The sequence below is a fragment of the Parasteatoda tepidariorum genome, chromosome 10 (assembly GCF_982258835.1).
Source record: "Parasteatoda tepidariorum strain Cologne lab strain chromosome 10, Ptep-v5.0, whole genome shotgun sequence".
NCBI lineage: Eukaryota > Metazoa > Arthropoda > Arachnida > Araneae > Theridiidae > Parasteatoda > Parasteatoda tepidariorum.
Window position 1 is genome coordinate 102,011,166 of NC_141764.1, and position 12,142 is coordinate 102,023,307.

A 12,142-nucleotide genomic window follows, 5' to 3' on the forward strand; every position below is an offset into this window, starting at 1 on the left:
CGATTCTTCAAAAGATTGAGTTCTTGCATTTTATGCTTTTGTTAGAAAGCAATGAAAGTGGAGCGTATCATTTTAAAGAATTTACTGCATCCTCCTATACATCCTTTGTGGCAGATAAATGTTTATTATTTATTCATTTTGAATCTTAAAGCAAATTGTCAATTACAATTTCAATGAAAGCATAATTTTTGTTTGTACAATACATTATTCGAAGACTCAAAAGTATAATTGGATTCGATTTTCGTTAACAACCATCGATTTTAAAAATCCTAATTATTGTACATATATTTAAGACTTTACTAACTTAAATCAGATTAGTGATTCTATCGTTAGCCTTGTTTTTGTTTATCAAGTTGTAAGCCATTTTGTGAATTCTCTTTTTGCAAAAAAATTTATGCTATTTTACTAATTTTCATCATTTGTACTAAAATATGAGAATCGATTTTTTACTTCTTGAGTTAATCAGAGGTTGACGTACACTTACCATATCATGTCATATTTTCTTTGAATTTTTCATGCATTTGTAGAAGAAAGTCTAATGTTCCATTCAACGATAATCGATTTTTCCAAAGTGGCCATGATAAGTCAAATATAAAAGAAATATAGAGTAGAGTAGTCGATTGTCGAATTATAGCGTCATAAGAAGTAACTTTAATTCAATAGTATTATCGTAAATAAAAGTCAATACACTATCCACAGCAATTACGCGGCTTAGCCTTAGGGCAAAACTAACTGATTCTCTCTCAAAATGTTTGGTAAAAATGCAACAGAGAATATTGTTTTGTAGTATTTCTAGTAAACTTTGCCGTCAATTGCCTAACTTGGTACCCAATTTTGAAACTTGGGAAAAATAAATCATTGGTTGAATGCAGCCTTTTAATCCTCTCCGGTTTCTCTTGAACTGATTTTTCAAATACTTTTAGAACATCCTGGTAGGTTCTTGAACATCTCTGCACAGGTACAGCATTTATCTTTTTTTAAAATTGTTACTAAATCTCAGATTACATTATTATTTTTTTAGATTTCTCAGATTATTATTTTGTTACAAACAAAATCTAGGAATTACAGTTCTTAATGATAAAAAAAAATATGTTCTGCCAAGGTATCAAAATATTCTTTTAAGCTTAGCTTAACGTTTATTGGTTTTTCATAATAAAGATACATTCGATTAAAATTATATCTCCGAAATTTTACAATGAGCAATACGTATGCTAGCTTTCATTGCTAACGTTGTCCCAATTCCCAAACTTTTCTTTAGAATTATGTCTCAAATAAGGGCGAACATTAAACATAAGAGTGGTTAATTGAATGCAATTTGATTTTCGAAGGTCTCTGGGATTTTCAAATGATTTTCGATATCGTGTAAAAATTAAATAAATGAGGAACAGATGCGAACTTTAAAATTTTTTTTTTCGTTTATAATATATGAACATTTATAATTTTTATTTATTAAATATGTATAATATGTTTGAATATAATATTACAATATTGAAAATAATTTTTATTATTATATCTTTTGAAATGGGTTAAAATGAACTGTGAATAGGGTTCACCATCTTCCTTCTCTTAGTTTTTCTGCTCGTTCTGGTGTATACAGCTTTCCAATTATTACCCTAAATTAATAAGAAAAAAAGTATCATTATGAATTCATAAATATATTTTGTTATATTCTCAAACTTTTTCACACCGAAATAAAAATGTGGGAAGTGTTAGTTTTATGCATTATGGTAGCTAATTTATACGGTTATTGTTACTGTGGTCGTTAGTTTTACTCGTCTCTCTTTGTAGGGCAACATATAACAAATGAGGATTAAAAAAATGACTGAGCGCAGCCACCAGATGGCCATTTTTTTTAAAATCGAAAATACACCCTATTGTTATTTTTAATAAGTACGAATATTTCCTAATATTATGAATTTCGTATTTTATTGTTTTTTTTAAAAAGATTTTTCATCTTTCTAGAAATGACGTTTGTAACGTTTATCGAGTTTTCAGACATGTTTCAAAAGAAATGTCTTTTATTATTAACATAATTTTTTTTTTTTTAATATTGATTAAAATTTAAATTTTTTGTAAAATAACCACTTGTTTAAAAAAATGCCACTTTAAAAAAAAAACCCGGGCCAGTAGCAAAATTTCATAATGTTGTTTTATATCTCTTCATGAAATGGATTGGATTGAATTCAAGATGAAGCTTTTAACTTAGGTCATTATGAGTGGACGTGCATTAACGTTATGTCCACCAATTTTAAATTTATTCCATGAAAAAGGGAGAAAATCATTATTATAAGTATTACTATGATGCTATGAGTCATTACTATGAGTCGGAAATAAAATCGAAATAATTCTCTCTCCCTAATAATGAGTTCTAACTTCCCAATTAGTAAAAAGAAATTGCGAGCGCAGCAATGAGTGAGCGAGTTGGAAACAAGGAGTTCGAGGGTTGTAGCGAGCGACAATGGCGTTACTTTTACTAAATTTAAAGTAAAATATAAAATAAACGTAATTATTAAAGTTGATTAAGTTTAAATAATAACAAGGAGAAATGACTGTGAGTGAAGCTATCTGCAAAAGAGCGACAGATGGAACAACTTCATTCCTCTGCTCAATCTTAAATAAGGAAAAATAAACTTTTTGATGCAAAATTTCTTTATTTCAGTTTCTGACAAAAACTAAAGGGTCAAATACACAAAAATATTCAATACTAGGGTCTAAAATATTTATGGACAATTTGAGTGATAAATAAGACGCTGAAAAAAATGACTGTTAAAACACAAAATTTATTTTTAAAGCTACATAAATAAATAAATATGATTGGGTTTTCAATTAGGCATTGCATATTTTCCAGCTTTTAAAATTTCTTTAATTTCTTAAATTTATTTATTAATTTATTTCTTAAAATCATTCTTAATCGAACTTTAATTCAATTAAACCAATTATTTAATTTTATTACAGTTTGTGAAAAACTAATAAATATTTCATTCTTTCCTTAACAATCAATGTAACGGCTAACTTTTTATTTCAATACAAATGTAAAACTAATTCATTCACTGTCGTGACTCAATCGAAAACAAAACCTAAAACTCTTTATTTCTTATCACAAAAATATACTAGTTCCCACAGTCTCTTTGGCCATTTGCTTTCGTCAAATTATTTTCAAATTTAATATTGATTACAGGTAGATGGATTGGGATTATTTTTTGGCCATGTTATCTTTCTTTAAATCGCCACCCATGGATCTCTTCCCATGTTCCTAACTGTCCGTTGGGAACAATTCACCTTACTTTTAATTTCGAATTATTGGCGAATGAACTAGGAGGCTCTGGCCTTTCAGTCAACCATTGAATTTATATTTCTACAGAAATCTTTGATGTGAAAGAGAATGATTCTTTTGATCCTTTTCTTTCATTACTTCTAATTATGACTCTCTAAATAATAAATAAATTTTTCTCAAATGAATATCCTTCATAACAAAATTCGAATGTATCTCACACGGAAATTTTACTTAAATTCTGCAAAGAAACTACATCTACTATACAGTAAAGAATTCGCACTTTAACTTTGCACTAAAAACTTTTAGGGGGAGGCACAAAATTATCCTTTAGTTTTTAAAGCCCCGTACAGTCAACCTTCTGTATTAGCCACGTGACTTATTTCAGTTATTACCGCACGCTTGATAAGTTGTGATTTGAACCTCTCCTGGCATTATTTGTTCTACCATTTTCAAACTGAAAAATTGTGTTCTGCTATTTCACTCAAATTCTATCGGAAAAAAAAATAATTAAAGAATTTTATATCTGAGCCGTATAAATTGCATCCCGAAAAATTACCCGAGCTTTTGATAAATGATGGAAATATAATTTGTGAAAAGGAGCTAAAAGGAATTACTTTCTGAAGAATGTCGGAGTGTACTGAACCAAATAAAATAATAGGAGGTTAGGTAGTTGGCATATCCAAGCTTCATCCAGTTTATGAGCAATGGCCACTGCCATCAATCGACCACATCTATCTGTTGGCATTCTTCTGTCGGTCGGACTCGTCGATTCATTAAATTTCTGAAAACAAAGACCAAAATAATAAGTTTTGAGATTCCTTTAAGTGAAACAATCTGATGTTTTGATGAAGACGCTGAGTTCTAATGGGAAAGTCTTAAGAAAATGTGTGGTACAAAAAAATCCGCCAAAATTGCGAGATTTTAATATATGAAGCCTGTCATATGACCATCAGAATTGTAACAGATAAAGCAAGAATGAAGAGTAAACTTAAATTATCTAAAGCTTAACCAGATAAGCGCAGTTGACACGTATAAGCATAGAACCCAAATGTCTGTTTACCACTAGCTATCAAAACTTGAACTTTCAATAAAATACAATAAGAATATTATTTAGTGGTATGTTTCTTTTATATTACTAATAGAGCTATTAAGTATTTTATATTACGTTACATTTTTTCTCCTCTATGTTTGTTTTCTATTTGATTCTCTGCTATAGTTGTCTTTTTATCTTGCCATTCGAAATAAATATAATGAATCAGGATCCAACATGCAAAAGAAGACTCTGCTTTAGACAATATTGTCTTTATAAATTACGTGATCTTTGCTAAGAAAATAAAGAAAGAAAAATTGAGAATATATTGAATCGTCTCGACACACTGAAAAAATTACAGATTTTGTTACTTTTATTAAATATATGTAAAATAAATCTGACTTGTCCAGGTGTTGCCGTAAAAGCATTCTCCAGAAAGTGTGAAAATATTGGACCAGGGCAAAGCATCGTCACATCAATATTCTTTCCTGACATTTCTGTCCTTAAGGTCTCAAAGTAACCCTGAAAACAAAAACATTTTAATTGTTATCAGAACGTACCATACAAAGGCCATCTCTTATATAGTATGAGAAGAACTTTCATAGACAATTAAAAACAAACATGTTTTTTATAACCTTCTTTTTTTGCAGAATGTTCACCACCGACAACACACTCTCGTGCTCAATTGCAAAAGATCTACTGTCGTCATCTGATGGTTTCCTTAAGGTACGTCGAAATTGGCGAGAATTATTCATGAATCAATCTGACCTTGGTGTAAGCTTTCTCAATTATTGCTCATTAGATTTAACGATACCCTTTAAAATGTGCACGAACGCTCTATTCGGTATTAAATTGAATTCATTCACACAGTTTGTTGAGTTTGAAATACTGAATCCGGATAAATATTATACAGCAGTTTTTACCCATACAGAGTACCGGGACCGGGTAACACCCATTGAACAAAAGCTATGGTTTGACAAGAATTTGAAAAATTTATAGAATAGGACCCGTATGTAACTAGGGACTCGGAGAATAGTAAAGTGTTCGTTAAATCCAATAGCTTGTTAAGTACTAACTCAAGGCTAATAAAAAAAAAATTAACGTATAAAGCAATTCACGTGAATCGCTTTTTTTGCATATTTTAATTACATATTGACACTTTCTTTGTTCTTCTCTATCTATGAGTTTTAGAAATTCAACTTTTTTTTTAAAAGGATAAAATTTTTCTTTTTATTATTTTAAACAGCTGAATATAAAGCACGCTTTTAAGAAACGGTAAAAGCAAGAAAATTAATTCTCTCGTTAAATCCGCGAAAATAGTACATTCGAATACATTTATAACTTTGTACCAAACAAAATTTTCCATTTCGTTCGTTAGATCCGGAATTTCGTTAAATGAGGGTTCGTTATAAGTGGGTTCTAATGTATAAATTGTGGTGCTTTATATGCAAGGTGATTTAAAATTATCTAAATATAACATTACCATACTCTCTTTGGAATGAATAACATAATTTATGAAATTAATTGACTAAAAATTATAAAATGGAACTTACATGAAGTGCATGCTTGGAAGCAGTGTAGGATGCAGAGAATGCAGCTCCTGTAAAGGACATTTTTTTTAAATAAAAATACGCAATTACACTACCTCCTACCAACAAGCATTTAGACACAGACAAATCGCGCATGCAAATTTAGAGGTGTGAATTCCTTAATCCCTGATTGGTAAAATATAATTTATCCGCAAAAAAACTTGCCAATCAGGTTCCCATTCACATCTCTGAATTCGTATAAGCGATTTTTTTCCCGCATGCAGTGTGAATGGCTCTGAGTTGTTTCCCTCGTTAAGAATAAGGATCCGTGATGCACTATTTGGAATGACGGATGATGGCCTATTTTAATTTCAGCTAACTGTCCTTTCATGAGACCCTCCTTGCTGTGGTGACAATGGGACCTTCCCAGACCTGAACCCTATAAAGAAGCGATCAAAGGGGAAGAATATATCAACCCTATCAAATCCTTCTAAAAGGCAAAAAACGCAAACCTCTGAGGACTCTGATGATGAATCCAGCAACAGAGAAACAATAAACATGCAAAATGACATGGAAGTTGAAAACAAAAACGACGACAACGAATACAGAAAACCACGAAAATCGGCGAACATTCCACCGATCGTAGTGAAAGATCCAAACTTTGACTGGAAGGCATTTTTAGAAAAAATGAAAGAAAATAACATCTCCGACTTCACTGGGAAAAGTATAGGAGATAGGATGAATATAAAAACTAAAACTCCAGACACATACAGATATATCGTGCAATCCTTGGATAACACCAATACTAAATATCACAGCTACGCACTGCCAGAAGACAGGCTATTAAAAATTGTTATACGTGGAATTCCGAAAGATATTGGGTCAGAAGAAGTAAACCTAGCTCTCAGAAACGAACATGGCATAATCCCAGAGAATGTAGTCCAACTAACCAAAAGAGTTGACGGAGACAGAGTAAATATACCACTCTACCTCGTAACGCTCAAAAAAAGCGAGAAGAATAAGGAAATTTGGCAAATCGATTATCTACTCAGATGCACAACTAAAATAGAAAAATACAGAGGAAGAGGCCAAGGGCCCACACAGTGCCACCGCTGTCAGCAGTTCAAACACTCGCAAAACGGATGCAGGCACGAACCTAAATGCGTCAAATGCGCAGAAAATCATCTAACAAAAGACTGCAAGCTAACTAGAGATGACGCAGCTAAATGTGCGAATTGTAAGGGCCCTCACGTAGCCTGCAGCAAAGAATGCACAGTATACCAAGCCCTAGCCACCAACAACAAAAACAACAATAAAAATAAAAACAAAATGAAACAAGCACCCCAAAGAAAGACGATCGTCGAAAACAAAACATACGCTATCGCATTGCTCGAGGAGAAAACCACGAAAACAGTCCCCGAAGCAACGAATATAGCAGCTGATGCAGAAAAGAACTTACAAACGATCGCTACCTTTGCCAACTTTGCTAGTGGAATCATAAACATGTTCAAAGATATGTGCAAAATTCTCCCGGAAAATCTTACAAACAGTTATGAGTACAACACCAAATAATAAATTTATTCCCCTGAAAATTGCCTTTTGGAACGCCAACAGCCTCAAAAATAGACTCAATGAAACCAAGCATTTTATCTATGAACACGACTTGGACATCCTCGCTATTAGCGAAACACACCTGAATAAATTCAATAAATGCAACATAGCAAACTATAAACAATATAGATGCGATCGAACCACTAGAGGCGGCGGCACGGCAATCTATGTTAAAAGATGCTACAACACTACGCAATACAGCCAAAACAACACAAAAGGCTATGAAGAGATCTCCATCATGTTAACTCTGCAGAACAACAGAAAGATTAAGATTACCAGCTTATACAACCCCCCCCCCCCAATCCATACAAGAAGATACGATTAAAGATCTCTTCCCTGCAAATATTAATACAATAGTGGTCGGTGACATGAATTCTAAACACAAAAATTGGGGCTGCGATCTCACGAATGACGCTGGCAGAAATCTCCACGGACTTGTAAATAAATATAACCTACATCTCTATGCCCCAAGTGAACCTACATTTCATAACAACAAATCAATATTGGATATCTTAATCACAAATATTAGTAATCCCGTCTCCTTAGAAGTTCTACACGAACTTAGCAGCGACCATTATCCAGTTATTGCCACTACATGCTTCAACAGAGAAGAAAAAATCGCCACAAAAAAGAAAACAGACTGGCTCCTTTTCAACAACATCCTAAATTTATCATACAAAGATAGAACCATTGTACTTAAAGATGATATAGACGAGGAAATTAATCTATTAACCACAGACATTAATAAGGCATACAAGGATGCCACAGAAGAAATAAAAATTAGAGCTGACTACAAATTCATACCGAAAATCATAAAAGAACGAATTAAAAAGAAAAATAAACTGAGGAAAGAATATCAACGTACGAACGATCCCGCAATCAAAGCAGAAGTCAATAAACTCCAAAAAATGATAAACAACTCGCTTTTGGAATTCAGACAAGAAACCTGGAATGAGAAAGTTATCGGACTCAACACAAAAGACAACTCAGTTTGGAAGATGATTAAATCACTCAAATCAAACAATATTACTAATATGCCTCTAAATAGCGACAAAGGGAAGATCTACTCAGATAGAGAAAAAACGGAAATTTTCGCAGACACTATAGAAGAACAGTTCTCCCCTAACAAAGAACCAACTGATAAGAGCTCTGACAATCACGTCATATCCTATTATAACAATTTCTTTAACAATGAACAACTGAATAATACTATGAACCCTACTAACGAAGAAGAAATCACACAAATCATCAAAAAGCTTGATAAAAAGAAAGCCCCTGGCAGAGATAACATCACAAATTTCATGATAAAAAACCTACCCCCAAGCAGAATTTATCAACTCACAAATATCATTAATGCAAGCATCAATAAGTGTTATTTTCCGAAACAATGGAAGCACGGAACCATTATACTCTTCCCGAAACCAGGAAAGAACCATCTCAACGCTGAAAATTATAGGCCCATTAGCCTGCTATCCTCCCTTTCAAAAATTATGGAAAGAATTATCCTCAACAGGCTATACCCTCTCCTAGATTTTTTACCAAATGAACAATACGGCTTTCGTAAAAACCTCTCGACTACCAAGCAGCTCACTAGGATTATAGAGTTCATCAGCGAAGGGTTCTATAAAAAACAAGCCACAGCCGTACTCATGTTGGACGTCGCTAAGGCGTTTGACAGGGTATGGCACACCGGACTAATCGTCAAAATGATTCGCCATAAGTTGCCGACAGATTTCATCCACATCATCAACGACTATCTATTAAATAGGACTTTCCAAATCAAAATAAACGAGCATTACTCGACAAGCAGAATGATACAAGCAGGTGTGCCGCAAGGCTCAATCCTTGGGCCCATTCTATTTTTAATATACTGCACTGACTTCCCAGTCATGAATGGAAACCCGAACACACAAACTGCTTTTTACGCTGATGATACAGCAATACTGAGCAGATCACTAAATGAAAATACAGCAATCAAAAGGCTACAAAACAACATCAAAGACATTGAAACCTGGTGCAGTAAATGGAAGGTGAAAATCAATAGCTCGAAATCCAATCTAATCATCATTAGGAAAACCCGCAAAAGGAAGAGGAAAAAGCTTGAAAAAAATCCTACTCTTTAATGAAGAAATTCCTCAAGTAACAAAAGCAAATTATCTGGGCATTGTGCTAAATAACACACTGAACTGGAAATTGCACATCACAAATATCCTACGAAAAGCGGGAGCCGCATTTCAAGCACTTAAGCCGCTACTCAATTATGACAGCAAATTAGCACTAAACACCAAACGACATATATATCTAATGTGCATTAGGCCGATTCTATGCTACGCATCCCCGGCCTGGGGAACAATCTCAAATCAACAGAGGAAGAGATTACGTACATTCGAGCATAAAGTAATGAGGAGGATCACAGGGGCACCCTGGTTTGTTAGAAATAACACACTGTATAACGACTTAAAAATACCGAAAATTGACGAATACATCTATAAACTAAATACTGCCTTTTTTAAGGGCGCCAAAAATTGCGATACATGCGATTTCAATAAGCTACTAGACATTGATTACCTAGACGATAATAGGAATTACAGCCCGATTACCGCCTTTTTTCTTAGCGACTGAGTACTATTTAGGCATTTCTCGTAATCGATGGACAAACTTTTCACTCCGCACCTACGAAGCCCGGCTTGCCGGGGGGAGGCGAGGGAGTGTGAAGGGAGTGCATCTCTCTTGTAAATAATCTTTGTAAATATTTTGTAAATAATTTTTCACTTGTTTCATTTATTAATTTTCATTTGTACTTATAATATGTTCAATTGCGATATACCTACGTACTTAACCCAGATTATACACTGTTTTCTTTATTTTAATATACTGTCATTAGTGACTAGGCACCCCCCTTTTCCGCCCCACCCATTATTTATTTCAATGCGATGAAAGAGCAGATATCCCCTAGGGGATAGGCACTCTGTAAAATATGATTAGTTAGTTAGTTAAGAATATATATAATGTAAACCGGTCCTCCAAGGCTTGGTGTGGTCCCTGAGTTTAAAGTAACAGTAACATTTAGGGGCACTGCAACAAACGCGGGTTTTCACCCTCGGGTAGGAGATGAAACGTTTTCTTTTTTTTCTTCAATTTATTGCTGGTTTGTTTTGCATTTTTGCTCTATTTATAAACAGTACTGTACTACTAACATATATTTTTGAGAATACATTTATATCATACATATTTATTAAATCTGCTAACATATTTTTAGATAGAAAGAAAGAATAAAATGGCGGGAAGCAGCATACCCTATCATACATGTAGAGTTGTCCAACAATCTGTAGCATCCTGTTCGTCCCGCAGTGAACATATCATTAAGACACGGTTCCCAGCAGATCATCGAAGTCAATCATCATTGGCTGCTGTCGGTGTGCAAGTGGGTGACCACTTTGATCAGCCTGCGATGGGACCGAGAGTGTGCGATATTGTTTCTCGTTAAACTGTTCTCTTGTAAAGTGCTCGATTTCGCGTACAGGTCGTCGGACTACCGAAGAAGGGGGCCATCCCCTCTGCAGAGGATCAAAATTGTGATGGCATGTCATTCGGATAATGCTCAGGGATGCTTCCCAGACCGTCGCCAATAACCCATTGTGCAGCTCTAGAGCAGCGTGAACAAACTACAACCAACAACATGTTCACAGGTGACGTACTTCTTGATTGTCCCTTTTCTCCTTACGTCCATTCGCTGGATGTTAGTACATGTGATGATCTACTATATCTGATACCCGCCCTGTAAGTTCTTTTTTCTGGTATATCATAAACCGGACTGAGCAATTTTCCGCGTTAGTTACGCATTCGAAGAGCCATATTTTTTAGCAGCAGTGGTTCCTAATTATTTTGGCTATGAAACCAACCCTAAATAATTGAACATCTTTCTCTGTAACCTTGATTTCATAGATAAAGACAATTGTGAACCAATAAAAGACTACTAATCATTCTGAAAATATAGAATGAGAAGAATAGAAATTTTCACCGCTTTATATTTAATTATCTTAAATTAAGTTTTATGTCTGGTAGTTGAACGCGCAGGCTTGGAGTTGCATCTAGTCTTCTGAATTTGACTTTGGTGTATGCGTTAGCTGAAAGTGTATAAAGTAAACCAAAAATATGATTTCAGTTAAAATGACAATTTTTTTTATGTTGAAAATGTGTATCAAGAAAACATTTCTTCATGGACGAATTTAGTTATTTTTATTTGAAAACTGTGATGAGGAATAATAATGCGTTTTTTATTAGCCTTAAAATTGTCATTGATTGAATCTAAATATAATTACGAGTTTGAAAAATCATTACTTGGTGAAAAAAGTTGTCACTCTCTGGTCTCCTTCAAGATCGTATTCATATATATGTGATATCCCATCACGATTAATAATAGCGTCACAATATAATGCGGACGTGATGTAAATACGGTACTCCGTAATTGTACACATGCTCTTCAAAACTCGGAGTTTGCGGACCTGAAGAAGTGTTTTTTTTCTCCGACCACTCTTCCACGAAACGATAGAATTTCTCGGAACTTTTTGTAAAACTTTGCTATAGATACGTTTCTTTACCGATTTTGAAAGAGAACATTCTTAGAAATCTCCCTTTTAACTATTACATGCCACAAAGTTATCCCAAATCGTTAAACTTACTGTGAATACAGTGAGA

At 33.9% G+C, this 12,142-nt stretch overlaps 1 protein-coding gene across 1 annotated transcript in view; it reads right to left on the reverse strand.

Annotated features, from left to right (window-relative positions):
* Window positions 1-1,480: 1,480 nt before the first annotated feature.
* The window catches only part of LOC107448909 (dehydrogenase/reductase SDR family member 7), a 42,348-nt gene continuing 31,686 nt past the window's right edge, over window positions 1,481-12,142 (reverse strand). Inside the window, exons 5-8 of the mRNA XM_087153537.1 lie at window positions 5,858-5,904; window positions 4,707-4,826; window positions 3,889-4,055; window positions 1,481-1,613 (exon numbers count right to left, since the gene is read on the reverse strand). Coding sequence (XP_087009663.1) covers window positions 1,550-1,613; window positions 3,889-4,055; window positions 4,707-4,826; window positions 5,858-5,904 — 398 coding nt within the window. The 3' untranslated portion in view covers window positions 1,481-1,549. The remainder of the gene's footprint in view (window positions 1,614-3,888; window positions 4,056-4,706; window positions 4,827-5,857; window positions 5,905-12,142) is intronic.